We start from the raw sequence: 20,299 nt of genomic DNA on the forward strand, positions 1-20,299 counted from the left end.
ACGGTCAAGCTGGTCTCTCATCTGCACCATGAAAATAGTACTTGGCCCTTGTTCCCACTCCTCTCCAACTACAGGGCACCCTATACCCAGAAGTTAGTTTAAAAAAATAAGCAGATGTCATTGTTATGCTTAAAGTCCGTTAATATGTCCTCATTGGATTGACATTAAACCCAAAGCACTCCCATGGATTATATGTCCCCATATGTCTATTCCCTTCCCTTTGCTCTACTTATTTGGTCTTGTGTATTAGTAAACTGAAAATTATAGGAGGCATAAACATTTAAATGGAAACACTAATCTTTATTTTCATGCTGAAGTATGTGGGTACAAACAGTTTCAAAAAACCACTATATATAATAAGCAAAAAATAAGTTAGTACCGTGTAAATTTACATAGTTTCATCAACTGACAGGTTTAAGAGCAAATGAGCCTTTTAAGACTTTGAAGCTACATTAAAAAAAAAAAAGCAATTCAAACACTCAAACCTTATGAACCCCAAGAAAGACAATAAAGAGCTATTCAAGTCTTCTTTGAACCGATTACACAAATACATTTTTATTTTTGGTTACAGTCCCCTGCTATGCACAAGACCATTGGAATGCTGGAACAATTACACATTTGAAACGGCACAAAGCAAAGCAAGGAGATAACATGCCAGCCTTAGGCTGTAGTGAAAGTGCAGACTGCATTTTCTCTTCCTGAACCACTGGTATAAGAACGGGTACCTCAGACAACACGGCAGGGGCGTAAGCATGCTTTCTACACCACTCTGGTGGGACATCTACCGGAACCAGGTTTCCATGCCTTGGAAGATACCTCTGGTTTTAAACAGTGAACGGGCTTCAACTGACTATAGTGCAAACGAAATAGAGAAGAGCGAAAACGACAGAATAGAGACTTCCACTGATCCGCCTGGTGTTGCTCACGCGGACACATTGGCACACAGTAATAACTAACTAGGTTTTCATGTGGAAAGCTGTGCGGCGTAGTGAGTGTAGGGCCACCACACAGCAGCCCCGGAGCAAGGCTCCAATGTTGTAGACAGGATCTGTACCCCCCCTCTGAGTACTGAACGCCCACAGGACAGTGGGCACTACAGGGGCAGCCACAGCCAGAAGATCCACCAAGAAACTGCTGCTCCAGTACTGCCTCACAACACCACCCTGAGGCAGCGAGAGGATGTTGTCCAACCTTTCTTCTGTACAGGCTGCAAAATCTAGCTCTTTCATGAGGCGATTTGCACGGGCTTCCATAGCTGCCTTGCTGAATGGAATCTCCACAGGAGACAGAAGGATGGCTGAGTTGGGACTTGTTGGAGTTAAATCAAGCATTAAGGCAGAGATGGATTCTGAGAAGCTTCCCATTGAGTCAGCTCCAGATTCATCTGGGGACGCCGAGCTTGTGGCCCAGGAGTCCTGCAGCTTTAGCACGCTCTGAATGAGCTCGGAGATGCCAGGGCTGAACGGAACCACATCGGTCTGCACCGCTTGCTCCACCACCACTCTGCCCTCTTCCTGGCTCACCAAGGGGAGAGCCTTGAGGGCCAGTGGCCTTGGCGTGGAATGAACAAACTCCAGGTCGCCAGACTCTGTGGTGGTGGCGGTCACCATCTCATCTAACAAATCTGTGCCCTCGGCCATGCTGTCTCCCACCAGAAGCTCACTGTCGGCACCTTCCTCTGTTACCTGTTCTTCCAGAGATAACCCGTCTGCCATCTTGTCAAACGTGGTGCTCAGGGGTAAACTTTTCTCTGGGGACTCGCAGGGGAAGTCGAGACACAGTTCATCCCTCAGGGAACTATTATGCGCCATCTCCATGCTCTGAAGCAGGGACTCCAGCTTCTTGTTTTGGATGTTTATGTCCACAAAGTATTTCTGGATGCCTTTGTCTTTGTCAGCCAGGCTGCTCCTCATGGTCTCAATCACCTGTTTGAGCTGTTTAATCTCTTTTCTGGCTTCCTTGAGTGCCAGCTGAGCCTCCACTCTGTGGCACTCTTCTTCAATCCAGTCTTCCCTCATTCGAGCCAGCTGAGACTTGAGCTCCATGATTTCAGATTCCCTACAGGAAAGGCCGGCAAAGTTACAAGCACAGTCGACAACAGACACTAGACAGCAATTGACCCCAGCCAAAGGGTGTGAAGTTAAGAAGTTAAAGCAGTTTCAGACTTTTTCTTTTTTTCTTTCTTTCTTTTTCTTTTTCTTTTGGCAAGTAGTGGCTAAGGAACTGCCCCACTTTAATTGTAAAAACAGCTAAGTTAATAATAGTAGCCAGAATTAGAATCACTATAGCTGCCATTGGTTGTTTTTTTTGTTTTTTGTTTTTGTTTTGTTTTTTTTTGAATACTCACTGTGGAGCAAGGACTACTGAGTACTTCATTAGCATGATCATCTACACCAAACTTAGTACTTGCTACCTTACTATTAGTTTCTCAGCCTACTTCTAACTCTGTAGTTCACTCCTTCATAACATATGTGAAGTTGTGGAGGAACTGATTAGAGAGACGCTGAAAGATCCCTTATAGCCTGGTACAACTGTCCTTATAGTCTGCTGATGGATTTTAAACAATAAAATGCTAATTATAGGGTGAAGAAGAGCTCTGCAAGTTTCCTAGTCTCTCTCATCTCAGAAAAGAGCACAAGCAATCTGCTTTATGCTGAGGTGAATATAAGATGTTTACAATAGCCTATTTTAAAACCTTGCCAAGAAATTCTTACATATAATTTCTTCAAAATCAGTGTAAATATATACCCACATGTTACTTGTGAATACAAAGGTCAAGCAATCTACATCTTCATCTAGTTTTGCTTCTTTAAGTTTAGGCTTGGCAATTTTATCAAGTTTTGCTGCTTTCTTATACTTTCTCTTATCAGGACTCAAAACTTCCCCTGGGCTTTTCATAAATCACACTAGTCCACAAAGTTCACCCAGGAGGTGGAGCTTGGGTCCCAGGTCTCTTTCAGCCAGGTGAAGAGTCAAATTAAGTCACAAGTTGTTTACTGTCTCCTGCCCATGGCAAAGGCGGAGGAGGAGGAGGATGGAAATAGTCAAGTTCCCAGATAATGCAAGCACAGACGCAGCTCCCTAGTTACAGCTAGTGTATGTCTGGTAGTCACTTTGTCTCAAGTTGTCCCAAGAGGAAACCAAAAAGCAGAAAATCTGGCTTGCTCCCAACATGTCAAGTTTTTTTTTTTCTCCTGTCTGTGGTAAGATCTAGACACAGGCTGTTTTGCTTTCTACTCCCCTGCCCCCCGCCCCCCCCTCCTTCTTGGCCCTTAAGCCTTAAAGACAGCCCAAGAATAATGAAGCGCTTCCTTCAGCATAGAACTAGCTGGCAGGAGTTACAGTGCATGCAGCAGCCATCCACGCTCTCCAGACACTATCGGGGCTTGATGGGGCCACTGTGACCTGTTCTGCTGGAAGCAGAGGATTGTTGCCACACGTGTCTCTGTCTTTTAAAAATAGTCATGTACACACCCAATTCTCGATGGCAAAAGTGAGCATACTCAGGAGACAGGATCCCTCTAACCTACCAGCAACCACGAACTCCTGCACTGCAACAGCAAAAGCAATTGTAAAGTGAATCTGTTTGAAGAGTGAAATTCTTAATGGAACAGCTTTGGTTTTCATTTTTCCGTGTAGTATTGGTTCATATGCCACCCTCTGCAAAGACGGAACCATGTTAAGTCTCCCAGTGTGGGAAGCCCAGATTTACCTCTCGTGAAGTCGGCGTTCAGACTCCTTCAGCTTTGTCCTCAGGTGCCTCACTGTGACCTCCTTCTGCTGCAGAGGGGTCAAGTACTGTTCCGGGTTCGGGGGCTTGACACCGTGATTTTCTCCACAAGACATGTATCTTCCAGACCTCCTGAAATAATTCAAGTAACAAGATGTTACTTTTTGCTCTTGTTTCCTTTTCTATGAAAAGAAAAGGAGGGTAATATACTGAATGTCTGTACACACCTCCCCCTCAAATTGGGAGGTAATTAAGACATAATGAGCATGGTTCTTTGTGACGGGATTAATACTTATCGGAGATCCTTAAGTGGATCTCTGGAAGATAAAGGAAATGAGTAAATACAAGTGTATTATACGGATGTGTAGAAGTCTCAATGAAAATGTTACTTTATACCACTAATATATACCAATACAATCGTTAAAAGGACTCCAGAGAGCTCTGTAGATCATTTTCTTCTTTGTGAAGATTCAATAAAGAGGTATCTCCAGCACAGAAGTGAGCCCCCCAGCCCCCCAAGAACTTGACCATGTTGGCACCATTTCTGACTCACTCTCCAGAGCTGAGTGAACACCTAGCTTGTGTTTGTGTCCACAGTCACCCAATCTATGGCACTGTGCTCTAGCAGCCCAACGGGCATGCTGTTGGCAGCTAGAGTAGAACGGCAGCACGGTGCTGGAGTTGCCGCAGAAGAGGTAACTAACCCACTGGCCAATCTCAGCGTTTTTTGTTGCGTGGAAGACTGAGGTGTATGTGTGTTTGTGGAAGGCTGGGGCAGTGCAGGGAGGTTCTCTAAGGCTTAGGAATGATTTCATATGAGGTAGTGCATGCCTGTCTCCAGGCCTGGGCTATCGGTTCGGATAAACGCGCTGCTGCATTAAAGAGCAGTGTGGGTGAGAGTGGGCAATCGGGAGAGAAGAAAGAGAGCAAGGTGACCTAACTTGCCTCACAATTTGCCCCTAACTGAAGACCTTGCTTATTACTAGGTTGGATTCAGATTGTTCTGAAGTCAGTGCCAGTGTATGTGTGCTGATTTGGTGAGAGTGGAAAGTTCCTTGTTCAGCGGGAACAAGGCCACTCCACTCTTCCCAGTGTGTTTCGTGGAGAAGCACTCAGTGTTCTGCAAACACAGCCCGGCTGGAATCTTGGCCTTCTCAGGCCTGGCTAAGGCTGGGCATCCCAGCCCGGGAGGGCGGGAGAGAGCTGATTAATAAGAATAGGGATGCTGGAGAGGAGCAGGGCTGCGGAGGGCTGCCAGGCTCTCCTCTAACTCTGGACTCAAGTCAAGCCCCCTGCTGCCTGCCCCTGTGCCCTACACTCTGCCCAATATGGCCCAGGTTCCGTTCCCAACTCTCCAAGCCTTCCCCTCTAGCCCCTCGGGCTATGCCAACCCTTCTTCCTCCTCCCCACCCCTCCCGACCTCCTAGTAACTCCTTACTCACTGTTTAGGTATCACTTCAGTTTTATTGTGTTAGTGTGGCCTCTCTCATCACTCTATCCTGAACTGAACCCCTGCCTCACCTCTTACATATTAATAGTCATATAACAACAGATAGTTGCAGAATAAGCTAGATTTTTGTTATTAGGGAGTTTTACCCCCTCCTTTGGCAGTGAGCCTGAGAGCCGTTTCTTTTTGTCACTCTGTTCTCTTGTGTTGAACATAGGCCCCGCTACTGAATAAGCATTTAATGAACAAATGAAAACCAGCACAATTCCTCCCTGTGCCTAGGTGATGGGAACAGCCCCGTGCCACTGTGCCATTTCCCCTCCCTATCCAGTGACTGATCAGACTGTTGGGTGGTGTGTTAACTTGTGGTTTGTGTTCTTTCTGCATCAACCCTTAAGGGATTAGCTAACCATGAGAAGGAAAAGTGTCTTATTACAGATTAAAGCAGAATCTATAATGGGAATCAAGAGTTATATATTTTTTCCATCTTTAAAGAAAAGACCCAGACAGGATAAATTAAGCAGCACACATTAGGAAGCGAATGGGACTCACCTCATGACTGGGCTGCAGTCACTGCCTTTGTAAGAGCCAGAGTTGCTGCTACTTGGAGAGGAAGGGGCATAGGTAGGGTGGGCGTTACTGGGGCTCAGTGGGGTCCTGCACAGCATAGACACAAGGTCCTTTTCCCTTGGGGATGGTGGGCTGTTGCCAGACTTGTGGGACGATGCTCCATTGCTCCGCCCGTGGGGGCCTCGGCTGAAAGAAGCGCATTCCATATGCTAATTAGAATCTGTGTGGCTGAAGGTGCTAAGGGGTTCCCTTGCTCCTTCCTAGAGCTGGTCACTGCTAAGGAAATCTGATCCCTGGAGTGGACCGTGGCAGGATGGCCACTGATGTGGTCCTCACGAACAGCACGGTCTCCAGCCACTTGATATTTGTCTTCCTTGTATCATGAATACAAAGACCCCCTCCCCCTCCTGTTCTTTCAAACAGTTTCTATTTGGCCTTGCTCCCTCCTGCAGGAGGCCAATGCCTTTCTAGTGAGGAGCTGGAATACTATTGCCTTGCTCCAAGACCTTCAGTACGTTCCCACTGTCACCACAGTGAAGCCTAGAGTCCTTACGATGGTGTTCAGGTCCAGTTCAGCATTCCTTCCAAGCCGTCCTCCTAAATACCCCAATTTTACAAGTGATGTAGCTTCTTGAAGGATCTGTGCTTGTTTTCACCTTGGCATTTTTGAACCTGTAATTTTTGCTGTCCAGCATGATTGTTGAAATGAATTAGCTGGGTTTGAGTCCTGTGCTGCCATTTATTAAAAATTTAAGAAAATCACTTTAAACACACAACACACATACACCACACACACTCACATACACATCATACAGACATAATACACAACACACATACACCACACACACTCACATACACATCATATAGACATAATACACACAACACACATACACCACACACACACACCACATCATATAGACATAATATATACAACACACATACAACATCATACAGACATGATCCAACACACATACACCCTGCACACACACATATCATACACGCATACCACACATCACACAGCACACAAACATCATGCCTTTCTCACAGAGTTGGTTTGAGAGTCTAGCCTGATGTGGTATACCCCTGTAACGCCAGGACTTGGGAGGTAGACGTGGAAAATTCAGTAATTTAAGGTCATCTTTTATTATATAACAAGTTTGTTTGAATGCCAATCTGTATCGCATGGGACCTGACTTTGTCAAATTGGTAGGGTATGAAAGTTTATTCCAGAAGTTTCACTCAGCTCTAGGCTAGTATTACAGGATCAGCTTGTTTAGATTTTTCCTGCTAATCTGGTTCCAGAGATTTGATATCCAGTAAAGTTGGAAAGCACCCAGAGAACACTGAAATTACTTAAACGTGCTCTGTCAGGAGTATGGCTTGGTTTTGCAGGAAAATTAACATGAAGAAGATTCTTTTCATACAGCAGCATTGCTGTCTGAGACCCTCTTCTATCTGGAGTTGTAAGTCTGGTTCTGTCCTGTTGGAGCATTTCAGTGAGAAAGAAATGTATGTTAAAAAAAAAAGAGTGCTAGTGCTCATGAGCCCAACACTCACATTTAATCACATTTAAATTCAAATGCGATCTCAACTTGCTGCCAACCAAGTATACTGCACACTGATGAACCCACCAAATTCTAAATTTAAAAGGCCTTTCCTCTTGAAGTCCTCCAAACAGACTCACTCCCTTCTCACAAGGAAGGAGACACTTTATGTGAAACAGATGGGCTGATGGCGGGGTGACAAGCCAACTGCAGCAGCCCAAGAGTGGGAAGAACTTCACGAGTAGCTGAGAGGAACATGTCCTCTGGCTCGGAGTTTCCTCTCTGTGCTTCGCTTCCATGCCTGGCACTGGCAACTGTATTGCTCAATCTGACTACAAGAAAACATGGAAGGTTAACTCTTGCCAGAGATGAGGGAATATAAAGAGCTATCCATAACTTTGACCCGGGGAGTGTTATTCTCCATTAACCATCTGTGACAGCCTTCAGTGTCACTGGTGCTGTTCCACATACTTTGTGAATGCTTGGATTTCATCCTGGTAGACTGGTGCAATCATGGCGTCCCACTTACACATGTGTCACTGTGGCTTGGGGAAGAGAAATGCAAGAAAGTACAGCTGAGCTGGGGTTCAGAGCTGGAACTTTTAAAATTCCTTAGCAGTGATGTTTCCCTCCTTATAGAAATGGAATAAACTCGGTCTTGTAAACAGGTGTCATTTGAATACTGTCTGGCCAATCTGCACGAGCATTCGTCCATTCACCTTGTAACAAAGTGTTGAGATACACGGTCTATGGCAAGCATTACATGAGGTGATTTCTTAAGACTCATCTCATATATGGAAGAAAGCAAAGAAAGACTCCTCAAGCTGTAGAATATTACTCAAGCCTTATAAAACTCATAATCAAGACTTCATACATGTTTCAGGACATGAATTTCATGTCCTTAAAACCTAATTTAAAAAAAAACCTTTATGTTTAAAGCTATCACTGTTTCCCCTTTCATTTACTTCACTTCAAAGGTTGACAGATATGGACATGAACACCATCGATGACTGTCATCATTTTCAAAGGAGAAGCTGGGAGTCCATGTTTGTAATGGCCACAGAGAAGCAAGCCCAATGCTTGCCCCCCCCCCTAAATTCCTTGGTTTCGCAGGGATGAACAATGTAATACATGGAAAAGAGAAAATTCTGCTCACCCCACACCTCTGAATACCAGAACAGAGAAATGTAGAAGAACAAGTACAAACCTCACCAGAGTCCAAGGGATCTCTATGCCCTAGCCATGGACCCTTTCAGGTAGTTTTGCCACCTCCATCCCATCATTTTTTCTTCATCCTCATCCTCATCCTCATCCTCATTGTCATCATCCACTATTGTCGTTGTTTTGGACTTAACTGTATCACTGTCACTATCCCAAGTTCATACACTTGGGCCCTAATCCCCCCAGACTTCAGAATGCAATTGCATTTGGAAATGAGACTTTTAAAGAGGTAATTAAAGTCGAAATTAGGCAGTTGTGCTAGTCCCTTATTCAATTTAATTGGTGCCCTTATAATAAGGGAGAATTTGGACACCCATGTGTTCAGAGCAACGATGATGTAAGGATACAGGGAGGTTGGGCATCTTCAAGCCAAGCAGAGGCTCAAGAAGACACCAACCATACCCGATCTTGAGCTAAAGTCCTTAAAGTGGTAAGTAACTGGTTGTCTATTGTTCAGGCCAGCTGCTCTGTGGCAATTTGCTCTGCAGCTCAGTAGTAGAAGCAGCATGTTCATTTTATTTTATAAATATACCTCTCCTGTTTGTAACCAAGGTCTGGACTTTGCGATGTAATGAACTATATCAGCTTTCTTAACTCAGTGATACTGCTGCTATTTATTTTCCTGAGTAGGAAACAAAGCTAGAATAATATACCTAATAAGCAACAGTGTATTTGATGCTAATTCCAAACCACCCACATCTCACTATTCCATCATTTTTAGATGGATTAAATAAGACTTCCTCAAATAGCACCAGAGTTGGATAATGAGTTAGCTGACTTGCAAGCCTCTAAAGCTTTGTTATTTAAGAAAATCACCTGTCAAAAGTGTTTTCAGAACATCCACCCTTCCCTCACATCCCAGCACTTTCCCAGCTACAGCAGGAAGCAATTAGTTACACATCTGATTCTGCTACACAGTCTGGTGTGGATAGCCAGCCCACTTAGAGTTGGCCTTGATGCTTGGTCTTGTTGAACACAGAGATTACATAGCAAGCCTAAGATAGTTCATCACTGAGATTTACTGATGTCACTCTGCGAGTGCATCGGACAAGCCTTTAATCCCAGCACTTGGGAGGCAGAGGCAGGCAGATCTCTGTGAGTTTGAAGTCAGCCTGGTCTACAGAGTGAGTCCAGGACAGGCAAGGCTACACCGACAAACTCTGTCTTGAAAATCCAAACAAACAAACAAACAAGCAAAAAAAGTGAGGAACCAATATCAGTTTCTAAGAACAAATTGTTAAAAACATTGACATCTGTTGCTTGACCATAAAAGATTCTGCTGTGGGGCTAGAAAGATGGATCAAGGGTTAGGAGACATTACTGCTCTTACAGATGGCCTGGGTTTACCTCACATTACCCACATCATGCACCTCAAAATTGCTGGTAATTCCAGTTCTAGGCCATGGGCACCTGCACCCACACGGTGCACATAAACTCATGCAGGTAAAAATACAAATAATGAGATAAGAAAAAAAATAAACTAACCTCCCCCAAATAATTCTTGTATATCTGATTTGTATATTTGATTTGCACCAATCGTTTTATATTTACTACATCAATTTTTGATTGCTTTTCACAAAATTCTGAACTTGAGACTAGAATGTTTTCTCTGAACTCTCCATGTTACTGACATCTTGAAATCTCACTACAAACCCAAGTTCTTTTGAAATGCACAATAAAATTGCCTTCTGGGTTCATTTTCTTTGATACCTTTCACCGTGGGGATGTGTCAGTATTCAGGGAAAGACTTATCTATACTAAGAACTTTCATATCCTTCCCCTGGGATCCCAGAGGCACTCCAGAACCAAAGGACAAAGGCGCGGGACAGAATAACAGTCTTTATTTCCCCTGGACCCTATGCTTTTCTCACAGGTTTGTCTGGATTTACTTTTAGCATGAAACTGTGCACTGGGGTCTCCTTAGGCTCCTTTTACAAACATCAGTCACCAGGAAAAATAGGAAATATTTGCACAGGGCCTGAGACATACACTATTAATAATTTTTGAATGCAGTGGCCCAGGACAGTGATGTGACTTACTAAAGTCAGAAGATGTGCCCTGGGGGGGTGGGGGGTGCTGTCACTCCATCACTCCTTTTCAGTCCCTGATGGAGCTCACTTCATCACTGAGGTCCTGGAACGCACTCATCAAACACAGAACACATGCCCACTGCACTCTATATTTTCCTGTGTCACTACACAGACACACACACACACACACACACACACACACACACACACACACACACACACACAAATTTACCCTTGTGTTATTTTTGTACATAACTAGACTGGTAATGACTTTCACTGATTTCTATTTACTCTCTTGCAATTGATGCTCAGTAAGTACCTGTTGAGGGCTAAGGACACTATTCATGGGTAGAAACTCCTCCCACTAACTGTGAGCCTTTCCATGCACTTTCCCATAATCCTCTGCTCCCAGTGTCAAAGGTGAGCAATTTACTATGCCTACCACATGTCACACACTGTCCTAAACAGAAGCCCTAGGCCTTCCAGTAACTGTTTTGCAGACAAGAAGCAGAAGTATAGAGAAATGATGCCTTTGTTCAGGGCCGTGCAGCCTGTAGAGGGTGGTCCTGGTGTAAGGCCAGGACAGACAAGGCCTGACTCCAGAGGGCACACATCCAGCTGCTTTGCGCTGCCTCTGGCAAGGGTGGCTACCCACATCTATGAACTTACACTTTTTTCCCCCTGCATTTCTTCCCAACTAAATATCTCCTTCATATAAGGGAAGCTAGAGGCTTTGTAAGTGGCTAGAAAATGATAGGGTCATGAGGGGCGGGCTGGGCGCAAAGCTTAATTTCCCAGTGCACGCACAGGTGAGTCGGGAAAGGAGCAAGGGATGGAGGGAGGAGGGCACAGAGCCAAGGTCTGCATGAGAGATAGCTGGGGGCAGGGAGAGCAGGCCAGGTCACAGGAGGACAGTAGGTGAAGCAAGGAAGCCACCAGTGGCACGTCCCTGTGGACTAAACCTCAGTACTAATAACGAACTCAAGAGTCCAGGTGGTTCCACAGAACCGTACGGACAAGACGTCGCCTGCATAAAGCTTGGAAATTATAGACGAGTCGGTGCCTACTTGCGTGAGAAAGAAGCTCGCTTGTTTCCTGTTGTGGACATGTGGACCTCAGGAGCCGAGATGCTGCCTGTGCTGCTCGAGGAGCTAAAATCTGCTTCACTGCCTGAAAAACAACAGGGGGGAGAGAGAGAAAGAGGCATGAAGGAAATGCAAGCCAAGGCCAGGCGGCCGGGCGGGCGCCCTGCCTCCCAGGTCCCAGCTTCCTGAGCTGCATGCTCTAACGGTGGCACGCGCGAGTGCCAAGATATTCCAGAGCTTACAAAAGCTTTGTGCTTTCCTCGGGGCAGACAGGAGAAAGCGCAGGCACAGGCACCATTTCATAAACAGGCTAGCACAGAAGGACAGACAGATGGTTTCTCCGAGAGCCAATCTCCAGCAGACTATATAAACAATGGCCCAAGAAGGCCTAGGAATCCCAACCGCCCCTGGACGACTCTTATCAACAACTCACACCACCCAAAGTGTAAGCAAATGGAAGAGCTCTGATCAGGGCAAAAGTAGTTTTCCTCAGAAGTTTATCTTGGAGTTGTTGCGTCAGCTCCTGGTAGTTGAACTTGGCACCTCTATTCTGTACTCAACCGGCTAGAAGGAGTCAAGAGCGGCCCTGGCTCCAGGGGCAACACTGTGTGATTACAGGCATGGCTTTCTAGGACAGATGTTTCAATGTCTAGGCATATATTTAGGGACGGAATCTTAACCAAAACAGAAAGTTACCATTTCCAAACAGAGTTGACAGTAACGTGATCCGTGAGACAGAAATCTGGGATTTGGGCTTTGAGGTAGGATTGTCAGTTTACAAAGATAAATGATGTGGGAACAAGGGCGAGTTGGGCTGTGTAGCTGTAACAGCATGCTGTGTGTTGGAGTCACGTAAACTCATTCTGATAAAAAAGACATAGTTGCCGCAGCTCAATAACGGAATTATTTCCGCAGGTTTTCTAGGGAAGTGAAGGGGAACAGTGGATCATAGCAGGACTTTTCTCGAGCTTCCAGGACCCCCAGGACGCCTAGCTTCTTTTGGAAATGAGTCATGAGTGACCTTTTAGCTAAACAACTCTCATTCCCAGTTCTTAGCAGAGTACAGCGACAATTCACTGGGAGCCAGACCAGCAATTCCTTATGCATGGTGGAATCTCTCTTAATGGCAACACACACTTTCAAATCTCTGGGAACTTAATTAGTTGCTTCTGCATAACACACTGGCTACACTTAGCGTTTGACGATCTCAAAGACAGCTGATTGGTGGCATAGCCTGGCAACACACTATTCCTGACAGCCTAATTCCCCAGCTTTGCCTGCCAGCACATCATCAGGCTGGTTACTAAGTGACAAAAGATAGGCAGTTTTCAAAGATATGTCTTGTGGTTATGACCTCCGGGCTTAAGGTATTACTTTCAAATGTGAAATCATTACTTGGAAACACCCAGTTTTCATTTCTTAAAAGACTTGCAAGAAGTCATGAGTTGCATTAACTGCCTGCATAAAAACAAATTCTAGAGCAGAAACAGCGACTGAAAATCCAGAATTTAACTAAAAATCTAGGATGCTTTTGATCTCTTGTAGTCATGTCTTCAAACTAAGGGGTTAACTTGGTTTAACCTTTTTATTGCTACCGGAACTCAATATATTGACTCTTAAATATCTTCCGAGCCTAAGGTCTCTTTGTTCCAGTACATTCCATCTTATCTTCTGCATATCTGCAAGAGATTAGGAGCCACCTTCAGGGTGGCCCATTGTTGCAGGTATACTCAAACCATTTGAATAACATGGTAGTGAAATTATGCGCATGCTATGTCACACCTACTTCAACTAATGGTATTTAAAAAATATTTATTATTTGGGGGCTCGTGAGATGGCTCAGTGGATAAAAGCACTTGGAACACAAACTTGAAGTCGCTGCACAAGACTGGTGACATGAGTTTGATTCCTGGAACCCATGTGGAAGTGGAAGGAGACAATCAACTCCACAAAGTTGTCCTCTGGTGGACATACATGTACACACACACACACACACACACACACACACACATACACACACACACATACACACACACACACATACACACACACACACACACACACACGCACACGCACACACACACACACACACACACATTTTACAAAATTTACAACTTGGTGAACATGGTATAAGATCAATGAACTTTTCTTTGAGGTTTTAGTTTAGTTTGAGATGGGTACTGTGTTGTCAGGAATGGCCTTGAACTCCTGAACGGATGGGAGAATCCAGTTGATTCTCCATGCTACTATGACTTAGCTAAGAAAGCTAATTTTAAAAGTCATCTGATATGCCCAGCCAATTCACTAAGCAAAAGAAGAAAAAGCCTAGAGATCTGGACTTGCCATTTATGTATTAGTTGGTAATGAAATTATGAGGAGGAAGGGGCACTCTATTGTCATCTTCAGTGTATGCCACAGGGCACTGCTGCAGACTTTGTAGCTCATGGTAGCTCCTTTGTGTTTTAGCAGAGAGCACCTCACCCGAATCATAGAACTTAAGTCAGGTGGCTTGGGTTGTGCCAGCTCACATATCACCTCTTCTGTCTATATGAGAATGCTAAAAAAAATTATTTCCCCTTCATGCCTCAGTTTCCTCGAGCAACATTATAGGCGTGGTTGACACAGAGTAAGGTATACATAAGTACTAACCACTGTTTTTATTCTGCTGGGATTAAAAATGTAGCTTCTATTTACTACGTATTTCTTTTTTTAAAGAACATTTAGAAAATAGTAAGCAAGGGGAAGAAAAATAAGTCTATAAGTTCATCCACAAATATAACCCTTTGCTATATACTATTCAGCATTCACACTTAACCTTTTGCTATAAATTATATGCTATATACTATGCAGCATTCACACTCAAAACACTGTTATGTAGGCTCCCTTTTCTCTTAATATAGTAAAATCTTTGATATATAGCTCATATTAATAAGTAAATAGTTTTCCATTTACATCTTTTTTTCCTGTTATTAGAAGCAAATACTTTGTACCAGGAACTATCCCAAACACCTTCACATAACAGCCTATTTCTCATAATAACACAGACTCTATGAGTTAGAGACAGGTGTCATGAAATCACTTTTACAGCAGGGAGGGGCACACGTTGACACAACTAGTAAGTCAAGGCTGATGTCAAGGCTCAAGGTTGCCTGGTCTTGCTCTTAAATATAGCTAATATTAATGGATATACTTGATCATATAGATTCACATACTTGTTTAACTGATCTCATTAAATTCCTAGCAGAATTTTGAGACAAAGGATATAATCAACTGAAAGACTCACAATACACGCTCCATTTCCACAGGGATTTGGAAATAGCACTGGCCTGTAGCAGTTTTGTACCCAAGAGAGTATTTGCCTCATCAGCCTGGGTAGGTACCCAACTGGAAAATCCTCTGATGTCAATGGAAATATTCCGACAGAGCACTAGAAAATGACTTGCTTATTGAAAAATTGGGACTGAAAGGCCCAGAGGAACTAAAAAGCTTTGTGTATCTAAGTTATCCTCATCAAAACTGTTTTTTTTGTCACTCATCTGTGGTCACCTGCATTGGTGGCCCTGGACTTGTGGTGACCTTTGTGAAGACAAATTCCTGGTGACCAAGGGTCAGCAGCAGAAGGAGATTTTTAGGTAGCAAAACAGCTACATCCAAAAGATCTGGTGGGTATTTTGTTTGCCTGCTTGTTTGGTACCACTGCTAGGCTCTTTAGAGAAGTGTTACTCTTCTTCCTTTGTAATGCTGAGTTAAAAGCACTCAGGTGCATAGGGGTCAAGGCCATGGAATTAGGGAAGAACAGGGAAACAGTTTCAGCCCAAGCTGAAAAACTAAACTTACTCTTAAAGCCACACTTGTGTTTGGGTCTTTAGGATGCTACATTCTGGGCTGCTTTGGGGACACTTATAAGGACCTTAGGCACTTTAGCACATGGTAATCTTACTACCTAGTAAGAACCGACGGTCCTTCGAAACCACCAGCAAGTCTTCTGCTCTCCTTTGCCATTGCAGTTATCTGATTAACTCAGGCTAAGCATCTACATCCCCAGTTCAAATCCCTCCCCAACCACAAATACAAGTTATTCTCTTTAAGGCTGTCCTCTGGGGAGGATAGAGGAGTCACTTTCACTGAAGCCAAGCACACTCTTCAAGGGAGAGCTGGAGCAGTGTACACACAGTTACCTCAGACATTACAGAAGCCCCTAAAGCCCATTTGGTGGGGCTACTCTTACTTGTTAAGGCTTTGGGGGTGCTTAGCCCCAGATGGCATCTGAGAAGTGTCCCACAGCCAAACAGAGCATTTGGGCTGTTCAGTCGTCTAAGACTACTGCAAGTGTCAGTCAGAAAAGGGACTTGTGATCAAATCCACTAAAGGCAAAGGCTTTTTTTGTATTTTGAAACAGTAATGTTTTTTTAAAAGTTGCCAGTATTTACTTCCATTATGATTGACACTCAATTGGTAGAGCACCCACATATACTTGAATATAGAACTTAGAAGCAAAAACGTCCAAATGCAAAGTATTTAGACATAATGTGCATTAAAATAAAACTTCTAATAGGAAAACGTAAAAGCTAAAGATAAATGACAAGCTGAGAAGAAACATATATCATAGGATGAGAGGCTAATTTCCTTAATTTCACTGAAAACTTATATAAATTGGGGAAAGAAAAACCAATAAAAGATGAGCAAATGGCATAAGAAGATATGACAAGAAAAAACCAATTACTGTACATGACAAGCTACATAATTTCACTTCAAACATTAAGAATATGGGTGAAAACGAGACACTTTGCATTTATCAAGCTGGGACAATGTCTGAAGGTATGCACTCTATCAAGGGCTTGTGAAAACGAATAGAGTCAGGAAGAGTGTGTGTTGATACTATACGCACAGAAAACAAAGTTGGACTCCGTCAGTTTTATGTTGCACAGGAGCACCTGAAAAACAGCCATTAAGAGTGAGTGGCTGTGTTTTTCCTGAATTTCTTCCAGGCTACCAAGATGAGACTTGATGGCCTGTGACCCTACGGTGGGGGAGGAGGTCCCCTTCGGTCACAGACCTAGGGGAGGGGAATAGGGTGAAAGCGGGAGGGAGGAAGGAACAGGAGGATACAAGTGAGGGAAAAACAATTGAGATGTAATCTGAATAAATAAATTAAAAAAAAAAAAAGAGTGAGTTGGCTGCCAGGCGGTGGTGGTGCACGCTTTTAATCCCAGCACTTGGAGGCAGAGGCAAGTGGATCGTTGTGAGTTCGAGGCCTGCCTGGTCTACAAAGCAAGTCCAGAACAGCCAAGGCTACACAGAGAAACCTTGTCTCGAAAAACAAACAAACGAGAGAGAGAGAGAGAGAGAGAGAGAGAGAGAGAGAGAGAGAGAGAGGCTAAATCAGGAAGTAGAGCAGCTATCTAGAACACCGCAATCAGGCGAAGAGAAAGAGAAAGAGTGTAGAAGTGAGAAGAGCTTGAGAACCTGTTGTTAGATAAAATCAAGAGGCAGGATAGGAGGTATGGGGCATCTGCTTTTGTGTAAGCAAATCTTAAAATCCCATGCAGTTCACCATATTCTAGAACATTTTCTCAAGGGACAACAATGATCTGTCAATTGCGGCCTCCCTTGGGTATCACGAAGTAACTTGGGAAAGCACAAACACAAACATATTTTCACTTTACTATCATCTTAAGTCACCTGGTTTCCTGGCCATGTGCATATTACCCTTAACACAAAAATACAAGTGTGAGGACGTACGCAATGTTTTATTTTACAAGTAGTCATGACATTGAATGCAGCATTGCGAGGGCGCTGGGGTCAAGAGACTTTTGAATCCAGGCTCTACACGTTCATTTGGAAATTGCGCAGCGCATGAAGAGAAAGGTCCACTTCTCTTGATTATTGGAGTTTCATTCCATGGGCCGCAGTCAGGCGCGACAGCTATTAAAAATGCGCATTCCTAAATCCTTCCTCTTACACCTTCAGAGCTGGAATACCAATGGGCGTGGCCTAGAAAAATGCACAACTGTTAAGCTCCACGGCGAGTGCATGCATACTGAAATATGGTAACGCATTAACACTAAGAATATGAATGGATGTATTGAGGATATTGTATATACAAACTCATTTTCTCCTTGCAGTACGAGGTTAGAACTATTATCCTCTTTCCTACAGCAGAGCCTGACATGTAGGAGGACAAATGTTCAACAAACATTTACTAAGTAAATAATATACTAACCTTTAAGTGTGTGTGTGTGTGTGTGTGTGTGTGTGTGAGAGAGAGAGAGAGAGAGAGAGAGAGAGAGAGAGAGAGAGAGAGAACCTAAAGACTAAGAGGGAGTTTTAAATCTTAACCAACACTAAGAATCTAGTTAGAGGCAGTGCCTTTGGTTAGAAAGTATTCGCTTTCCCTCCTTTGTTGAGCTTTCTTTTTGCCGTGTTTATGGGTCTCTCATTCACTCTCGTTCAACAGGTGTGTTGTCTGTACACCTGCCAGGAACAGGTAGCTGAGCCACACAGGGAAGGGGATGAACTGGGCAGCGCTGCCCATGACCTGGTAGCTCTTTTAGAGACTATTTTCAGATCCCTTCTCCCTTACATTCTTAGGCCTTGAAGGCCACCTGGCCAGGGCTCCGGGTGCTATAGAGTAAACCTGCTAGCACTCTTCCTGGATTGCTCTGAAAACAAGACTCAGACCCAAGGGCAATTCTACAGCTTTTTAGAGTAACCTGTTTCAGAATCTTCCATCTTTAGAAACTGTGTTGTACACATGCACACACCATATACTTTTGTTCTGGGAGATCTTTATTGTGCAATTCTAGGGGGAAACTACCTTTTTATCAAGTGATTATAGGAGATAACTGAGTTCAGTACAGTACTTATTGTGGATCTTTCCCACGGGTAGGCATCATGTTGTCTGCGATATCTTTTGATCCTTGTACTGTAGTTACGGTTCTACTGAAATGATCATGAAAATGTATTGAGTGCTTGCTGTATACCTGGCCTTGCTGTCATTTCTTTGTAAGCTGCACATGAATTCCCACAATTGTTTACTAATACCATTCATATCTTCACCCCCCACTTTATTGGTGAACAAATAGCTCTCTCTCTCTCTCTCTCTCTCTCTCTCTCTCTCTCTCTCTCACACACACACACACACACACACACACACTTGTCATAGGTGTTTCAAAGCTGGGCCACTTCCAGGCAAACTCATAAAAATCTTGGGATGCAAAGTTAGTATGACACTTTGCAGTTGACCCTTGAACCGTGGTTTTAGGCCTTCGCGATCCTGAGAAGGGATGTCCAGTACGCAACCGCAGGTGCCAGGCACTGTTCAGCAAGGGGAGACAACTTGCTATCTAGCGCACTAGCATATACTAGATTTGCATTGGCCTGTAAAAGCATTCCTTTGAGGTGGCTCATGTACCTATGGCAGAGATACCCAGCAGAAAAAAGGACCCTCAAATAGGTCTCTAAAGTTACCTCTCTTTTGGATTCAGCATAGGCGACAGGACTGATGATAGCTGGGCTCCAGGAGTGTGCCCCCTCATCCCACACCTTTTGGAAGAGTCCCACACACAGTGGTAATGGATTTCATTCTAACTGCTTACCTTGGGGACCTGGTCACAACGGTACTCTTTACTGAAGTAATTTCCTGACTTGCATGTTACTCGTTTATTTTTTCACCCATCAGTTTGCTGGGCTGAGTGGAGTCTCTGGCCCTTTAACAAAGCTAGCTGAAAAGGATGTCGCTTCTGTTTAAGAAGTGTTCATCTAGTGTTTAGCCAAAAGAGATGGCTTCTCTGAGTGTCTGGCAGGAAAATCTAAATCAGGGAAGAGCAGCACCAAGGTGCCAGCAATGAGTAAAAGCAGAGTGCCATGTAGGGGGCCAGGGAATGGAGGAGGAGAATGCGGACAAGATGCTGGCAACAGTAAAACGTCAGGGCAGGGCTGTGGCTTTAAGTCCAGAATACAAGACAGATCAACAAGAACAAGAACAACAACAACGGTAGACATATTTCTTGGCGCTCCCTCTTTATCCCTGCTTGTCTTGTGAGGACAGGGGTACAGTCAGCTTGTATTGCTAGATCTCAATGGAAGAAAAACTCCCACTTGCTGGAAATAAGATGGCATAATTTACAACTCACCGCGCCGAGGCGTCCACCAGGATTCTGAAATAGCTTCTCATGGCTGTACGTGAGCATGTTTACAAGTCAACTCAGAAATCTAACAGCCTTAAATGTCTCCCCTCATCCTTGCCTCTGCTGGTGAGTAATATCCAGGGCACAAACTCTCAAGTCTAGTGTGCACGCTCAACCTCCTCCTCCCCATCCAGAGCAGTAATGAGAGCAACTCAGTCCACAAGCCACCCAAATAGTGGCGTTTCACACAGGCTTATTCCCTTGAGATCCCCAGGAGCATCACATGGTACCCTCACACCACTGAACAGGCTAGTGTTATTATAACACTTGGCTCAACCAGGCTCCCGTTCCCACATCTTGATGTCTTTTCATTGTGGCTTGAGGATTACTACTTCTTTTTATCACCTGTATGTTCAGTCCTCATGAATCTGGTTTTTTTTTTCTTTTTATAAATAGCCACGTACACTAGCTATGTGGCTTTGAGAAAAGTTCACAGCCTCTCTGTGCTTTGCATTCATCCCCGAAGGGAAGGTTACCATAGGA

At 44.1% G+C, this 20,299-nt stretch overlaps 1 protein-coding gene across 5 annotated transcripts in view; it reads right to left on the minus strand.

Annotated features, from left to right (window-relative positions):
- Positions 1 to 219: 219 nt before the first annotated feature.
- SYBU (syntabulin) overlaps positions 220 to 20,299 on the minus strand; it is a 106,498-nt gene continuing 86,418 nt past the window's right edge. For 3 of the 5 annotated variants that reach the window (XM_084803016.1, XM_084803015.1, XM_084803013.1), the window contains exons 5-8: positions 11,610 to 11,712; positions 5,730 to 5,933; positions 3,713 to 3,862; positions 238 to 2,058 (exon numbers count right to left, since the gene is read on the minus strand). In XM_084803016.1, coding sequence (XP_084659142.1) covers positions 957 to 2,058; positions 3,713 to 3,862; positions 5,730 to 5,933; positions 11,610 to 11,712 — 1,559 coding nt within the window. In that variant the 3' untranslated portion in view covers positions 238 to 956. Of the gene's footprint in view, positions 2,059 to 3,712; positions 3,863 to 5,729; positions 5,934 to 11,609; positions 11,713 to 20,299 lie in introns of all 5 variants that reach the window. The other 2 variants (XM_084803017.1, XM_084803014.1) reach the window with 2 other exon arrangements.

The sequence above is a fragment of the Acomys minous genome (genome assembly GCF_964271855.1).
Source record: "Acomys minous genome assembly, chromosome: 12".
NCBI classification, from domain to species: Eukaryota; Metazoa; Chordata; class Mammalia; order Rodentia; family Muridae; genus Acomys; species Acomys minous.